Below are 13,948 nucleotides of genomic sequence, written 5' to 3'. Positions count from 1 at the left end.
AATACATTTTGTTAAAGCTATCTAATGATGTAACTTATCTACTTTACTTGGTAGTAATTATAACTAGTTCCAGTCTATGATAGTTGTGGGAAGAAACAAATTTTTGAACACCTCAACTGTCCTCAATTCTGCGCTAATTACCCTGGTACTTGAAGACACACAAAAAAGTACACATAGCCAGTTCTTGTAAGACATCGGGGTACTCCTTTATTCATAAATACATCAAAGCATTAAAATCAACACACATACATGCATCTCTCATCACAATCCATAAATATAAAATAACTTACAATGCAGACTGCTTGGCAACTGCATTACAACACACACTTTAAACTTAATACAAATCTATTTGTTTATTGAAAAAGCTGAACACCCTTGAAACATTGGGGAGATGCCCAGGTCCTTCGGCGGCGGGGATCGAACAGGGTACCGCGTAGTACCACGGGTTGGGGCGTCTGGACCTTACATAGCATACTGTGTCGTGCTCTAGTCGGGGTCGTCTGGTTCTTGTACAGCCAGCTTGGACCGCCTGGAGGCTGCTCAAGGCTGAGGCGGTTGTGAAGTGGGCTGGGCAGCTGGTCAAGGACCCTGTGTGTGAATAAAGAAAACCATTCACAGTGTATACTACAAATGTATAAGCTGTACAAATAACAAATGAGGATTCACCCCTAAAACTTTTTCAATGTTTTCTTTTTTTCCTGCTGGACAAAGCATTTGCATAGCTCACTAATAACACTTCCTGCATTTGTTATCACGACAAACAGCACATTTTACATCAAAACAGTTTTGAAAAACAGCTTTTTTTAAAAAAACAACTTCAGATACTGAGACTTTCAATAAGGCTCCTATGATATCTTTCTTGGAGTAGGTTTACATCATTAAGATAAAGCCCAGTGGAAGTACATTACAACTGTATTAGATGTAGATAAAACCTACCGGAACTATCATTTTAAATGGAAAAGACAAACCTGTAAAGGTCTCCTGTGCTAGGAGTTGGGGGGACAGACTGAGCTGCAGCCGCCTTTGCCGGAGTGGTGGTACTAGTACTGTAGTTCACTGTTGAGTTGGCGTTTCCCCGCATTGGGCTGGGAACGTTTCCTCGTGTCGGGCTGGGAAACTGGTCCAGAACCCTGTAGAACTCTGCAGTTCCTGGTGAGATAGACAGTCGGCTGGATGGTACTGATGGCGGAGCCAACAAGGAGGAGGATGCGACAGGTACTCTAGAGGCTGCCCATGTTTGGGATGGTGATGACACTGCTGTTACTGGGTGTGATGATGTCATTGGATGTGATGATGTCATTGGATGTGATGACGTCCCTGAAACTGATGATGTCACAGGATATGATGATGTCCCTGAAACTGATGATGTCACAGGATATGATGATGTCCCTGAAACTGATGATGTCACAGGATGTGATGGGGTCACAGGGTGTGATGATGTCACTGGATTGCGCGATGGTGTCACAGGTTGTGATGACATCATGCTTTGCCCTGATGATGTGGTAACCACGGGTACAGCATGGCTGTGTGATGATGCCTGTGGAGGTGTCATGTTCAGATACTGGTACTTTAAGAAGTTTGTACGTTCTTCTTCAAACTTCTGTCTGTCCCTTCCCAGCCGGATGGCGGCATCAGTGAACCTCTTCCGTTCTTCTGCGAATGTCGCTTTTTCTTCCTCCATCTCTTTCCTTTCCCTTTCGAGAGTCATCCTCTCCTCGATGAAGAGAGCGTCTTGCACAAGTTCAGCCACCTGTGTGTCTTGCTGACAGTCTGCTGCAGCAAACGTCTGTTGTATCAGCTCCTCCTGTTTCATGATGAGGGTCTTGTAAGCCTCCAACTTGGCGTCTACTTCACCATGACTGTCGTCGTCACTTTCTTCATCCTCCCCATTAGAGCTACTGGACTGAACCTCTGCACTGGTCTTTACGGCACTTTGCCCAGCGTTCAGATCGTTCAATTTGGTCTCATCTGGAGCACAGTTTTTCTCGTTGCTACCTTGTGAAGTTTGGACGCCAATCATGTGGAGCATGGAACTGAGTTGTTCTTTCAATTTTCCTTCGACGATGTTCTGTACAACCTCATAAGGCATCTGTAGATGGCCATCTCCTAGCTCGCCATCAAGGCTGTCAGGAGACATTGGATGGTGTTCCCGGTCTTGTCGAGCAACGGCTGAGAAGGCTGTGGAAACTTCCTGTTGGAGGAAAGTTAGGGTTTCCCTCAACTCCAGGTTTTCCGTCCTCAACTCTTTTTCTCTCTCCTCGTAGTTTGCCACAATGGACCTGTGCATTTCTTCCTGACACTTTTTCTCCTCCTTGCTGGTCTTCCATGTCTTACGATGACCATCTCCTCGTGGAATGACGTTGAGGATCTCGATGCCCTGCCTCCTTTCCTTCTTCTTTTCCGCCAAGGCGTGCAATCGGTCCTTAACCTTGGCCATCTCCCGTTCCTTCTTGCGAAGGTCGTGACGGAACTGGGTATCCCTGGACTGGATGACCGACTTAAGTTTTCTGAACTCATCTTGCAGCTTTTTCATTTTCTTTTCCTGCGCGATACACTCAGCTTGTAGCTGTCGTTGCCGCTCTTGGTGCATTGCCCCGTCTTGCTCGGATGATGTGATCTGGTCCTTTAAGTGTTGCTGGGTGTTTTCAAGGTGCCTGATCTCAGCTGAGAGCTTGTGATTACGATCCTCAAGCTCCCGCTGTTTGTTCAAGTGCTTGTGGTGGCCGGCGATAAGATCGTTGGTGACATTGACGAGCTGCACCAAGTCGAAGGACCTTCCTGTAAGTGTAACAGAATTAAAACAAAAGGGCTTTTTGTCAATCCCAGTTTTTCCTCGTATGCAACAGCAAGACATACAAAACAGTCAAACAATTTCCACTGCTAAGTCACACTTGGGCCTTGATAAGGCCACACCAATTTAATTTCTTGGTTCTAGAATATAAAAACATAATTAAGATTGGAATATCAACATAAAAACAGAGTCCGAGGAGAAAACTGTTTTTGGTACGCATATTTTCAGTGAGAGAGTTTTCACCCCATCTTTCTGTTCTTGTGATGTCCTCTTGCTACAATTTTGTATAAAAACGTCCAAAAAACAACAAATTAAACTGGTGTGACCTAACAGAAAAAAACATTGTTTTATGACATATTTTATGTGACCCCTACATCTTGCAACCCCTATGTTGATAAACATGTATTGATAAAATTTGCAGTTGATGTAGCAATAGCTGTCACATAATTTTGCTAACAAGATAAATAAACTAACCTGACTTAGACCTTGACTTATGGTAGATAGAGGGGTACCCCACTAGGCACAGTTCCTGGTCCAGGTGAGCAAGGCAGTCCTGTATGTTATCAGGTGTGCAGAAGCCATCAGACAGGCTGAACAGCGGCAGTTCCTCTATCATCTGGTAGGTGGCGTCTGCCATGCAGGAACAGCACATTTGCTGGAAGAACCAACATGGTGGTTGTGTAACTGATCCTTGCAAAATCCTTACATACAAAAAATACATCCAAATTTGTTGTTAAAGAAAAAACATTTTGCCGTCCAAATCAGAAACTTGTTACCCTCAAGTGGAACATATCAGACACAATTTTGTAGAAGCATACACGTAATGAGGGACTACATTGCAAATATGGTATTCTATATTTCCCAGCCTTCCCTAGCCTAAACAATGTGTATCCCAGGGGAAAATTTGAAAGACAAATTGGACTACTACATGTAGAGCTTCCCCCAACTACCTTTATATCCATTACCATAGAATTTTCATATTCTGTGGAGATCCCTGTGTTCGTAACCTTTCCGCTTGTAGAAGGCCTGTTCACCACATGCATGGGGGAGGGTTCCAGAAACATGTTCTCACTGCCATGGCACATCATTGGGGAATGGGGTGAGCTAGGGATTCAAACTCATAGAATCTTTATAATTTTATATTCTAAAGCAACATCCCTACAAGTATGATAATACTACCCTTCCCACCTTTTCGCTTGTGGAAGGCCTGTTGTTGACCATGGGGGAGGGTTTCAGAAACACGTTCTCACTGGGTCCAGCTAGGGATTCGAACCAGAACCTTTAAATCTTACATCAACAACCACCTTTCCCACCTTTTTGCTTGTGGAATACCTGTTGTTGACCATGGGGGAGGGTTGCAGAAACACATTTTCACTGTACATCATTGGGGCACGCCAGGGATTTGAACCCAGAACCTTGCCACCCATGTTTCTCACCTTTTCAGTAGCAGAAGGCCTGTTGTTGACCATGGGGGAGGGTTCCAGAAACACGTTCTCACTGCCCAGCCTAGCACCGTCCCAAGCCTGCTAAAGATTTGAACCCAGAACCTTTAATCATAAATCTTACGTCAACAACCACCTTTCCCACCTTTTCACTAGCAGAAGGCCTGTTGTTGACCATGGGGGAGGGCTCCAGAAACACGTTCTCACTGCCCTGCCTGGCACCGTTCCCGGGCCTCAGGTCCCTGTGCACCAGGTACTTCTCCGGCAGCGGGGTCCTCCCGCTGTGCGCCGGGCTGTTCGCCAGCAGGTGCCACATCTGTAGGCTCACGTTCTCCGCACCCGCCTCCGGAATGTTGCTGTGCGCCGTGATGTCCTCGAACACCGAACGGAACGATGATGTCATCCTTCTCTCTTGATCTCAAACGTCCTAAACGCCCAAAATACAAGACCTGTTCAAAACAAGCACACAGAAAATTTGTTTATACAACAATTTCGAAATGGACATGATTGATCACTCTTTTTGATCACCGATACATAAAATTACAAAGCAGAAAATTGTAAAAATGCATACACAGGTCAAATCACTGTAATGTTAACACCCGAATACAGATTTGTCCATGCAATTGAACACATCATTAGCATTCTTCATACAGCGCTGCAACAGTCCATCAGTCAGTGAATTATTCATTGGATGCAACAGTACCATTGGGACAGAGTTCTGTCGGCTTAATCAATACAAGGGATGGATCCCAAGCTGACTGCACATCTATTCAATATTAAAATTACCATAATGGTTATTCACTCAATGCCATTTCAGAATTACCAAAGGCTCGAGTATCAACAGCTTTCTCAGCTTTCAATGAGTGAAGAGAATAAGATATTTCTACTGGTAGTATCATGATATTGCAGCGTATAAATGTGTTTTTAATTTTTTGTTGGTTTACCGTCTACAGCACTAAGTACCCACTACCCACCCTATTTTAGTGTTGAACACTGCAAAATGATCTTCCTAATGTAACGTAACTTAGTACCTTAAAATAATATTTTCATATCCAAAAAGCCCTTGGTTTGTTGAGAATGAAGAGCGGTCTAAACTGGAGCAGTCCTACCTGACCGAAAATTCTACTCTACTCTACTCTACTCTTAAGTGATTGGGAGGGCTCCAAGTCAGATCGATCAACCATTTTATTCCCGTGGTATTTCATGCCAAGAAAATTATCAGGGAAAGAAAATGCGTTGCAAATTGAATGAGAATACCATACAGGTATACATATGCAAAGAAGTCTAGAATACCCTACAAATTTTGTACACAACGTACTAGTATACATCAAAATTTCACAACATTCCATCCAATACGCAGAAAAAGGCTCTCTTCATGAACACTTACAGTATCGCTGCAACTCATAAAATATCCAGGATAGTTAGAGACGCAAAGATTGAACGGATAACCACGGATTTCAGCGCGACTTTGCGACATCCACTCTTGCTGTTTGCAACACTGTAGCAGCCAGCTGATGGTGGGTCAAAGGTCATCATGCCCACAACTTACAAAGATTATTTTATAGTTACAAAATTTAGCCGTGTAAAAATGATATTAAAGAAGAAATTATTCATTTTGTGGAAATGTTTTACATATTTTTCAATGATAATTTTAAAAAGTCAAGGAGCGAAACTAGCTAGTTTTGCAACAGCGCCACCTAGCAGCCGGAAGCAGATAGGCATGTTGAGTTTCGATGTGTTGATCAGTGGGCCGATTGAAAGTGAAGTAAGTTTACTAATTGGCCCGAAACTGGAAGGATTTAAAACTATTAATCATATTTTTGTTAACGCTTGACACATGTTAACGATGTTGTGCACATTTTTTGTTCAGAATTCTGATGTTTTCTCTTTCTTTGCAGACTGATCGGCACCTTTCGCATGGTGCTCCAAAAACTGATACAAGAAGGACAGCTATCTATCACTGAAACACTACTGGACGCAAACAACACTGTTATAAACGTGAGTTTGATAGTATAAACTTCGCACTAAACTATGTACTTCTGTTTTTATATTGTATTGTCTTCCTTTTGATCTTGCTGATGATCATTCCGGCATGTTGGGTGTGTCACTGTTGTTGTTGAGTGGGCGTGTCACTGTTGTTGTTGTTGTTAGTCTATAGCCCATTGCCAATGTCATCTCTTGGAAAACAAGACTCCAAATTAAACTAACAAGACATTTACATGTTTAGATACACTCATTGACAAGACACTGACAAACTTACTGATCAGTGTCTTGATAATAATATCCTAGTCACAAATTATTTGTCTATGGTTATGCATGGTCAGACCTGCCCAAGAAGACCACTCAGGGGACCGGTAAAATCTGGTCTATGTGGACAGGTGGTCACTATTAACAGATTATAGACAACAGAAAAAGTTATAGACAGGATTCCTTCTGCATGTGTCAATGGAAAAAAATCAAAAAAATGGAAAATGGAAAGTGTCAATGGAAAAAAAAGGGACCAGTGACCAAACTGTTACTAAGTGTTAGCTCACAAGTGAGATGATTCTTTCTATCACTAACAGGTACAGCAATTTCGTCAAAACATAACTTACTGGATGCAGGTATAACAAACATTCGGTCTCTTGGGGTAACGCTCGGTGGTGGTCCTGTAGTGATGGGAAAATTGCTTTGGAGGAAAGGGAAAAAGCAGCTTGCTAATATTCTATAACATTTGGTTGCATTGGTGAAGTTGACAGCTTTATGACACTGATTGAAAAGTAGAAGTAGAAGCACAACTGGAGAGTGAACAACCAATGTCAAAGAGCTACCAGTTTAAGTAGTGTCTGAACTCTCATAGTCCTGTGAGGTACCCCAAGACTACCACATTTAACTAATGGTGAATCCAAGGAGGTTAATTTAACCGGTGAATCTAAAGAAATCTACTCTGCAGAATCAGTGACACACTTTAGGTATCCAGGTATTCAAAACATTCTTCCAAATGAGGCCTTGTTAATACCATTTTCTAAATATAATGCCAATCTTAGCTATAGGATACCCAGCAGAATTACCTATATGAGTGTTGAGGGTAGATGTGGAATGCTGTTCCAATGATGTAATGTTATATATACAGTCAAACCTGGATTCAGCAAACACTAAAGGGACTGAGGAAATCTGGTTGCCTAGGACAGGTGATTGCTGAGGACAGGGTGGGGTTAAACTATGTAAAAATAGACAGGACTGTTTTAAATGATTAGAAATGGCTTGTGACTGGAGGTGGTTGCCCAACCAGGTTTGCCTGTAGCAGGTAGTCTGGGCAAAAAGAAAGAGGTAACGTTTACATATACCAATGTTTAGTCTTGACTGATTTTGACCCTTCTCTGGAAATGCACCTCAGACTGAAGTGTACCTGAAACTGTACCAAAGAAGTACCATGGCACGGTCGGCAACACTGTTTTCAATGTGGTAGTTTTAGGGTACCTGTATGAGAGTTGGTGTGTAGATGCGTACAATGCTGTTCCTATGATTAACATATACTAATGTTTAGTCTAGACTGACTTTAAACCTTGTGCTTTAGACTGAAGTTGACCTGGAACTCAAATACCAAGCCCCTGATGGCTCGGTTTGCAACACCATTTTTAATGTGGTAGTTTTAGGGTACCTTTATGAGAGTTGGGTACACAATGCTTTTCATATGATTAACATATACTAATCATAACTAATGTTAAATCTAGACTGACTCTAACCCTTGTGCTTTAGACTGAAGTTGACCTGGAGCTGAAGTACCAAGCCCCCGATGGCACGGTCGGCAACTGGATGCGAGAGGAATTCCACTTCCCTCAAGAAGACGACGACACCGTCTCCCTTCTCAGCAGTAACTCACGCTACAGTACCAAGTAGGCACTTCATTATACATTATATTACTGTAAAAGCATTTAAGTTTGCAATGGTTTTTTACTTTTATGTTTGCAGTTTTCACGACGACCACTTCACCACAAAGTCAAAATCACTGCAAAAATACTTGTTCTTGCCTTCTTGGGCCCTTGAAATTAAGTCATCACAATCTTAAATGCATTTACAGTATATTTTCTATATTTTTTCAATTTGCAATTTGTAGCTAGATTCATGGAAGAGTGAGTGAGTGATTGAGTGAGTGAGTGAGTGAGTGAGTGAGTGAGTGAGTGAGTGAGTGAGTGAGTGAGCCAGATTCCCATTGGCATTCATCAAAGTGGAAGGAAATACATTTTGATAAAACACTGATGCATTACTAAGTACAGTTTTTATACATTCAATATTTTTCAAGGAATGAGATCAAGTCTAATTGATTTTGCAACGACTTCTTCTGCCAATGTGGATGAACTTTCATGATTTCAAGGTTCATGATTGCTTTGCAAACTGATTGACAGAAGATTAATGTAATTTGATGAGTGCTTAAAAGTAGTATTTTATTACTGAGATTATGTTAAGAATGATGACCTCCAGGTTTTTCAACTGAACTTGAACATTTGCTCCATTGTATCAAAGATATATTATGATCATAACTATATATATAGTGTAGTACACTGTATAGTAAGTGCAAGTGTATATTGCATAATTTCTTTGTGCATTTTAAATGGACATGTTGACACGTCAACAGCAGTACTATACTTGGAACTGATTATGACACTCTTACTGTAGCTGTTTTGAATATCATTTTGTAACTCATCAGAAATCACCATTGTTGCAATAGGAATTGCAATGCAGCACACATAATTACAACACAGTTGCCTTGCTAATTTGTATTTAACTGGTGTTGTTGAAACCATTGCCAGTAGACATGTGTCCCATGAAAGAGTATCATTGCCCACCATTTAGACTGAAGGGGGTCCATTGCATTCTAGCGTCAATAGCTCAATGTCGAGAGGTTAAAGAAAATGAAGGGTAATTTCAAGAGAGTAATGACCATGTAACTGATAAGGACTCCATCTAAGAGACTAGTCCATCTTGTTATATTTACTTTCAATAGGGCTTTGCATACTAAATTTTCGGTGAGTGCTGTATTACTCCCTAGTGATGTATTGCGTGGGTGTCTTGTCCAAAGTTGGAATGGCTGTGTTCCAAAATAAGTACACCCCTTTGCCTTGGCGGACTGAAATGTAAAAGACTGTTGGCAGAAAAGAATTGTGATTCCCAAGTTTATGTTCCAGAAAACATCCTAGGTTCAAATCCCTTTCAATCCTCTGTTGTCTATGGTCAGATGGATTTTCTAAATGTCAAGACTGAAAACCTTGAGCTCTCAATTTGCTGTTAGCTGTAGCAGAGAACAAAGCCAGTGGAATTGAGTGAGGAGGCCCAAAATCAATGCTATGTGCTAAACACTAGACGTTTTTCCTGGCATGCTCTTATCCAGGTAATGATGTATTGATTACTGCGTGCGCAGATGTCAGCAAGGGAGAAACTTGACAGGTCTAGACTAGTGGCCTTTTCTGACTGGGAAGACCCTTAGAGTTACTGTAACTCTTGATTTGTAAGCGTTACCTTAATTTTAGCTACTTAGACAGTCACCAGTCAACTGCTAAAATTTCATCATCGCAAATATTTGCTTACTAATATTTGAGACAGTGATGTTTGTTCCCAACGTTAAAATCAAATGCCATGAACGACCCTTTCCCCCCAAACTGCTAGAATTACCAACTGCAATATTAAATGGATTTACAGTTAGTTAGTATTCCCCAATAGGATGTACAAAAGTATATTTCCATTGCACGGTCGTGTGGGAAAAGTGTTATGACGACAGTTGTCAGTGCTGCTTTAAGCTCCCCCTCACTGGACCCGCGGCACACTGTCGTCGTTACTGCGGTCGATCAAATTGACAAAGCGCTCAACGAATTTCATCGTCAAAAACGAATCTTTTGAAGCTTTGTGTGTTTTGTTGTCTTTTTTATCATACTTGTACGTTTTGAATGATATTCCCATTATAAAGTCAAGGGTAACACAAATCCAGTTTAGGACACAGGTTCAGTGAGAGGGGGGCTTATGCTCAGTAAATTGTCTTTTCAGGCCTAGGACTTTGCCAAGAGTCCAAGCCCCCAGGCCCTCACATATAATGCTCTTTTCTTGCATTTGCATGAGAAATACCAGGATTGAACTGCCAGTTAAGTGCAATATACTGCTTCCTTGATGGCTGTGTTTCTTAGTTTAACGTCCTGATTTTATCCCTTGATTTACTTGCTTGTCTATAAATGGATTCTTTACTGTCAAGACCAGCAGTATCTGGTCATTATTATTCATTTCTTGTAAAGTCTATCTGGTCACCGTTTGGAAATAACTCACGGTATCGAAGGGGCCCCGATCTGTAGAAGGGCTTAGACAGATAATATTGCGTTGCTGTCTATTACTTATGAAACCTGCATTCAAAGTTTTCATTCCCTCGTCACAACCTGTCCTTACTGTTGTGAGCAATTGAAGCATGTCAATATTGATTTGCATTCGTTCATTGGTGTAGAATATTGCATAACCTAGTCAGAGAGATCATGGGATGAAAATGGAAATAGAGGGATTTCAAATATAATGTACAATATATATATAAAGATGAACACACTCAAGCAGGTGGATAAGTTTAGTGGACGGTCAGACGTTTCAAATAGCATCCGCCTTTCATCAGTAACTGATGAAAGGTACTAGTATATGTGGCTGTCAGGTGCATGTACATCCGGGTACTGTAAATGCATTTAAGTTCATGTGGTTTTAATTTTGTGGCAAAGAGAAAACTGGGTGTTCGCCGTGGTTTTAAGTTCGCATTGAGACAATAGTAGACAAGGGGGTAGGAGGGCAAAAAATTTCACGATGGTTTTGAATTCGCAACAAAGAGCTTACCCTGAAAACCGCGAACATAAAACCACCGCTAACATTTCTGCATTTACAGTAATGCAAAAGTTACTCAAGCAACTGGACAAGTTTTGTAACAGTTAGATGGTCCAGACAGCATCTTTTGTCAGTAACTGATGAAAGGTATATACATGTATATGACTGTCAGGTACTGATATGAGATATATTGATAAAGTTTAGACATGCAGGTAATACAAAAGATCCTCAAGCAACTGGACAAGTTTTGTAACAGTTAGATGGTCCAGACTGCATTTTTCATCAGTTACTGATGAAAGGTATGACTGTCAGGTACTGATATGAGGTACGCTTGTATTCTGCTTAAGGGCACTTTGCCAGACAGATGTAACAGTGCTACGAGGGTGCGTGACTGATCATTTTTCACAGAGTCGTCAGGGGCAGGATATTGAGTTTGACACGGCAACGGTATTTCCCTACAGGTGGACTAATTTTATCCTGAGATTGACACCCGTAGGTAATTGGGTGCATATTCTCCACCTCATCTGGCTCGGAAATTGGGCTAAGCCATGCAAGACAGGGTTGGCAACAGATAAGAGTTGTGTGTATCAGCTTCTCTTCACTGCCAAAGATTCCTGTCAAGACTCATTGACTTTCAGTGATGATGAAGAAATGTTCAGAACTTGGTAGATATATCAGAATGTTAAAAAGGACGTTGGTGAATAGTTTCATCAGCTTGGCAAATCGCCAAAAAGGACAATTTTCAGGAATGAGAGTAACAGAGAATTGAAAATGGAATTGTTGTATTACTTACTATATGATTGCAGTCGTAATGGTTCATTAAGAATCTAGTGTTTTATGTATGTGGAGGACCATAAAAGGTGTTATGCCATGTATTTAGAAATAGCAAGCCTGGATTAAGATGAGATTTTCAAGAGATGTTGATCACAAGTGATTGCAAGTAATAATTCAGTAGACACAAACATGAACTACGGAAATTTAATCTGCTTCATAATGACTTTTTAGACAATAGGCTAAGTAAATGATGGAATGTTATGTCATCAAGTAAGAATTCAAAGTGCTGTGCATTTTATTTTTGCTCAATCCTTCCTCAATTGTTTATAACTTCTCTGGCAGGTAAATCATTTCACTAAATGAATCAAGTGATGAAAATCTAACGCTAGTCATCTTGAATCTGCAGACTTTTATTTACCCACTTTACGTTAAAAAAGGCTAGGTGTTTAGGGTAGAGCCCATCTCTGTTTCAGTAGCCCTAGGCCACACTGAGGTGCAATCACTGCAGCAGGGGGCTAGTCTACTGGCAGTGGAGTGTGTTTATAAAGTCTTAGGTATGACTCAGTGCGCCTCTTATCCAGACGTGTCCTACCCGGGCGCGAACTCGGGCCTTCTGGCTCCTCATAATTTGAACCAGAACTTTATATGTACGTCACCTGATGTCAGATCCAGATGACACTTTCTTGTCGACGCGACTTTTACGACACCATGCAATAAAGGTTTATTAGGAAGGACGCTGATGTGGCGAACGAATGTGAGATAGTGACGTCAACAGGCCTGACCATCCCTGGCCTCTGTACTCTGCTTGATTAAAGCCATGTCAGGCTGAAGTAGACAGGAAATTGCCCGCATCTGTTCTGTGATAATAATAAGAAGAACAGGAGAATGAAGTGGGCTTGAGTATAGAGATTTAGATGCTGGTGGTTGCTACATCTCCTATCATGAAAAATTCAAATTTCAGTTAACAGTTCAAGTAATGTCATATATAAATCAAGAAAAGAAAATAGCATATGTATTTTATGTGTATCAAAACATAGATGTAACTAAAATAAATGTTAACATTACTTTTCAGTCTATTCACTTAGTTGGTCTGATTGCCCATCAACAAAACTTATTACTTTGAATCAAGTTTTAAGATTTTCACAGTAGGTTTCCCCGTGTATGAGGGAGCTTCATGTGTAAGTCTCAAGCATCAAACCTCTGTGCGAAAAGAACCAAACACACTTATGGAGAAGAGTAGGGGTAACCCGGTGTGCTTCGCTAAAAATGCAAGCCGTAGCGAATCCGCATTACACTACCACTAGCTACTTGAAAAAGCATGATGCTTCACCTCAACTGAGGATGACTGCTTTTAAATTATCTTTATCTTATGTTTCTGTACAAGGAAAGCATTATATATAATGCCATTGTTACTTTCTGTAAGTACACTGCAACAAATGTATACATCTCGTTTATTTCAGTGCTTTTCTAAAACAGAATTTTATCATTTTCTCCTTTTTGATTGATGTGTTTTTACGCACATTGTAGAAATCTTTCATCGATAAAACAATCTCCTCTTTGACGTCAGGGTTTGTTTTCACCCCCCTTTAAATGAATAATCCTTTTATTGTGCACTTTAGTAGATTAGAAGGCACTAATAGTCTGATTGAATGCACCATAACAAAAAGCCTTCTTATTTCTTTACAGATTTTCTCAGAAAAAAAGATCTAATGGCTCCTTGATATCTTTCAAGAGAGAGTTCTTTGTAGTGCTACGACTATTTCATAAGATAAAGAAAAAATGTAGTAGAGCTTAGGAGGATTAGTATTCTGTAGTTTCCAATGTAGTTAGGAGATAAAAGGCTCAATATGATGAAGATAATGAGAAATAAAGATAGGAAACTGGCCATTCAGGGGAATTTAGCTGCAAAAAATTTATAAAATCTGAAGAACAGTTTAAAAAGATACATATCGTTCTGGATATGTATTGCACATTGCGAGAATTTATATGATATTTGAATATTCATGACAATATGTAATCCAGCAAATATGCCAAAAATGTTATCAAAGAGAGGTATACATTGTATATGCAAGTCCCCACAGTTATTCAATTTTCTTTTCTTGATTATGACATGATAACG

The 13,948-nt window shown here is 40.6% G+C and overlaps 2 protein-coding genes across 10 annotated transcripts in view; one reads left to right on the top strand and one right to left on the bottom strand.

Annotated features, from left to right (window-relative positions):
• LOC136427239 (otoferlin-like) overlaps nucleotides 1-13,948 on the top strand; it is a 216,536-nt gene that overhangs the window by 67,193 nt on the left and 135,395 nt on the right. For 6 of the 7 annotated variants that reach the window (XM_066416032.1, XM_066416031.1, XM_066416029.1 and 3 more), the window contains exons 4-6: nucleotides 6,132-6,231; nucleotides 6,798-6,836; nucleotides 7,972-8,108. In XM_066416032.1, the coding sequence (XP_066272129.1) occupies nucleotides 6,132-6,231; nucleotides 6,798-6,836; nucleotides 7,972-8,108 (276 nt within the window). The remainder of the gene's footprint in view (nucleotides 1-6,131; nucleotides 6,232-6,797; nucleotides 6,837-7,971; nucleotides 8,109-13,948) is intronic. The other variant, XM_066416028.1, reaches the window with a different exon arrangement.
• LOC136427238 (afadin- and alpha-actinin-binding protein B-like) lies at nucleotides 182-5,690 on the bottom strand. Of its 3 annotated transcripts, none has more exons than XM_066416023.1 (5): nucleotides 5,621-5,690; nucleotides 4,379-4,682; nucleotides 3,266-3,446; nucleotides 969-2,778; nucleotides 182-588 (listed from the first exon to the last, which is right to left on the bottom strand). In XM_066416023.1, exons 2-5 carry the CDS (start codon nucleotides 4,634-4,636, stop codon nucleotides 354-356), a joined length of 2,484 nt encoding a protein of 827 aa, XP_066272120.1. In that variant the 5' UTR covers nucleotides 4,637-4,682; nucleotides 5,621-5,690; the 3' UTR covers nucleotides 182-353. The 3 variants fall into 3 exon arrangements, with proteins under 3 accessions (XP_066272120.1, XP_066272121.1, XP_066272122.1); XM_066416024.1 differs by having other exon boundaries at nucleotides 4,379-4,660; XM_066416025.1 differs by lacking the exons at nucleotides 4,379-4,682; nucleotides 5,621-5,690 and adding an exon at nucleotides 3,980-4,059.

This window comes from Branchiostoma lanceolatum, chromosome 2 (genome assembly GCF_035083965.1).
Source record: "Branchiostoma lanceolatum isolate klBraLanc5 chromosome 2, klBraLanc5.hap2, whole genome shotgun sequence".
In the NCBI taxonomy this organism is placed as follows: domain Eukaryota; kingdom Metazoa; phylum Chordata; class Leptocardii; order Amphioxiformes; family Branchiostomatidae; genus Branchiostoma; species Branchiostoma lanceolatum.
This window is presented reverse-complemented; position numbering and strand designations above follow the sequence as displayed.

What these genes read in the sequence shown, in the direction of transcription:
- LOC136427238 (XM_066416023.1), bottom strand. Translation starts at nt 4,636, where the DNA reads ATGACATCATCGTTCCGTTCGGTGTTCGAGGACATCACGGCGCACAGC. An exon ending in GGCCTTCTGCTAGTGAAAAG is followed by an intron (nt 3,447 to 4,378) that starts GTGGGAAAGGTG and finishes TGGTTCTTCCAG; the next exon opens with CAAATGTGCTGTTCCTGCAT. An exon ending in AGCACAGGAGACCTTTACAG is followed by an intron (nt 589 to 968) that starts GTTTGTCTTTTC and finishes ATTCACACACAG; the next exon opens with GGTCCTTGACCAGCTGCCCA.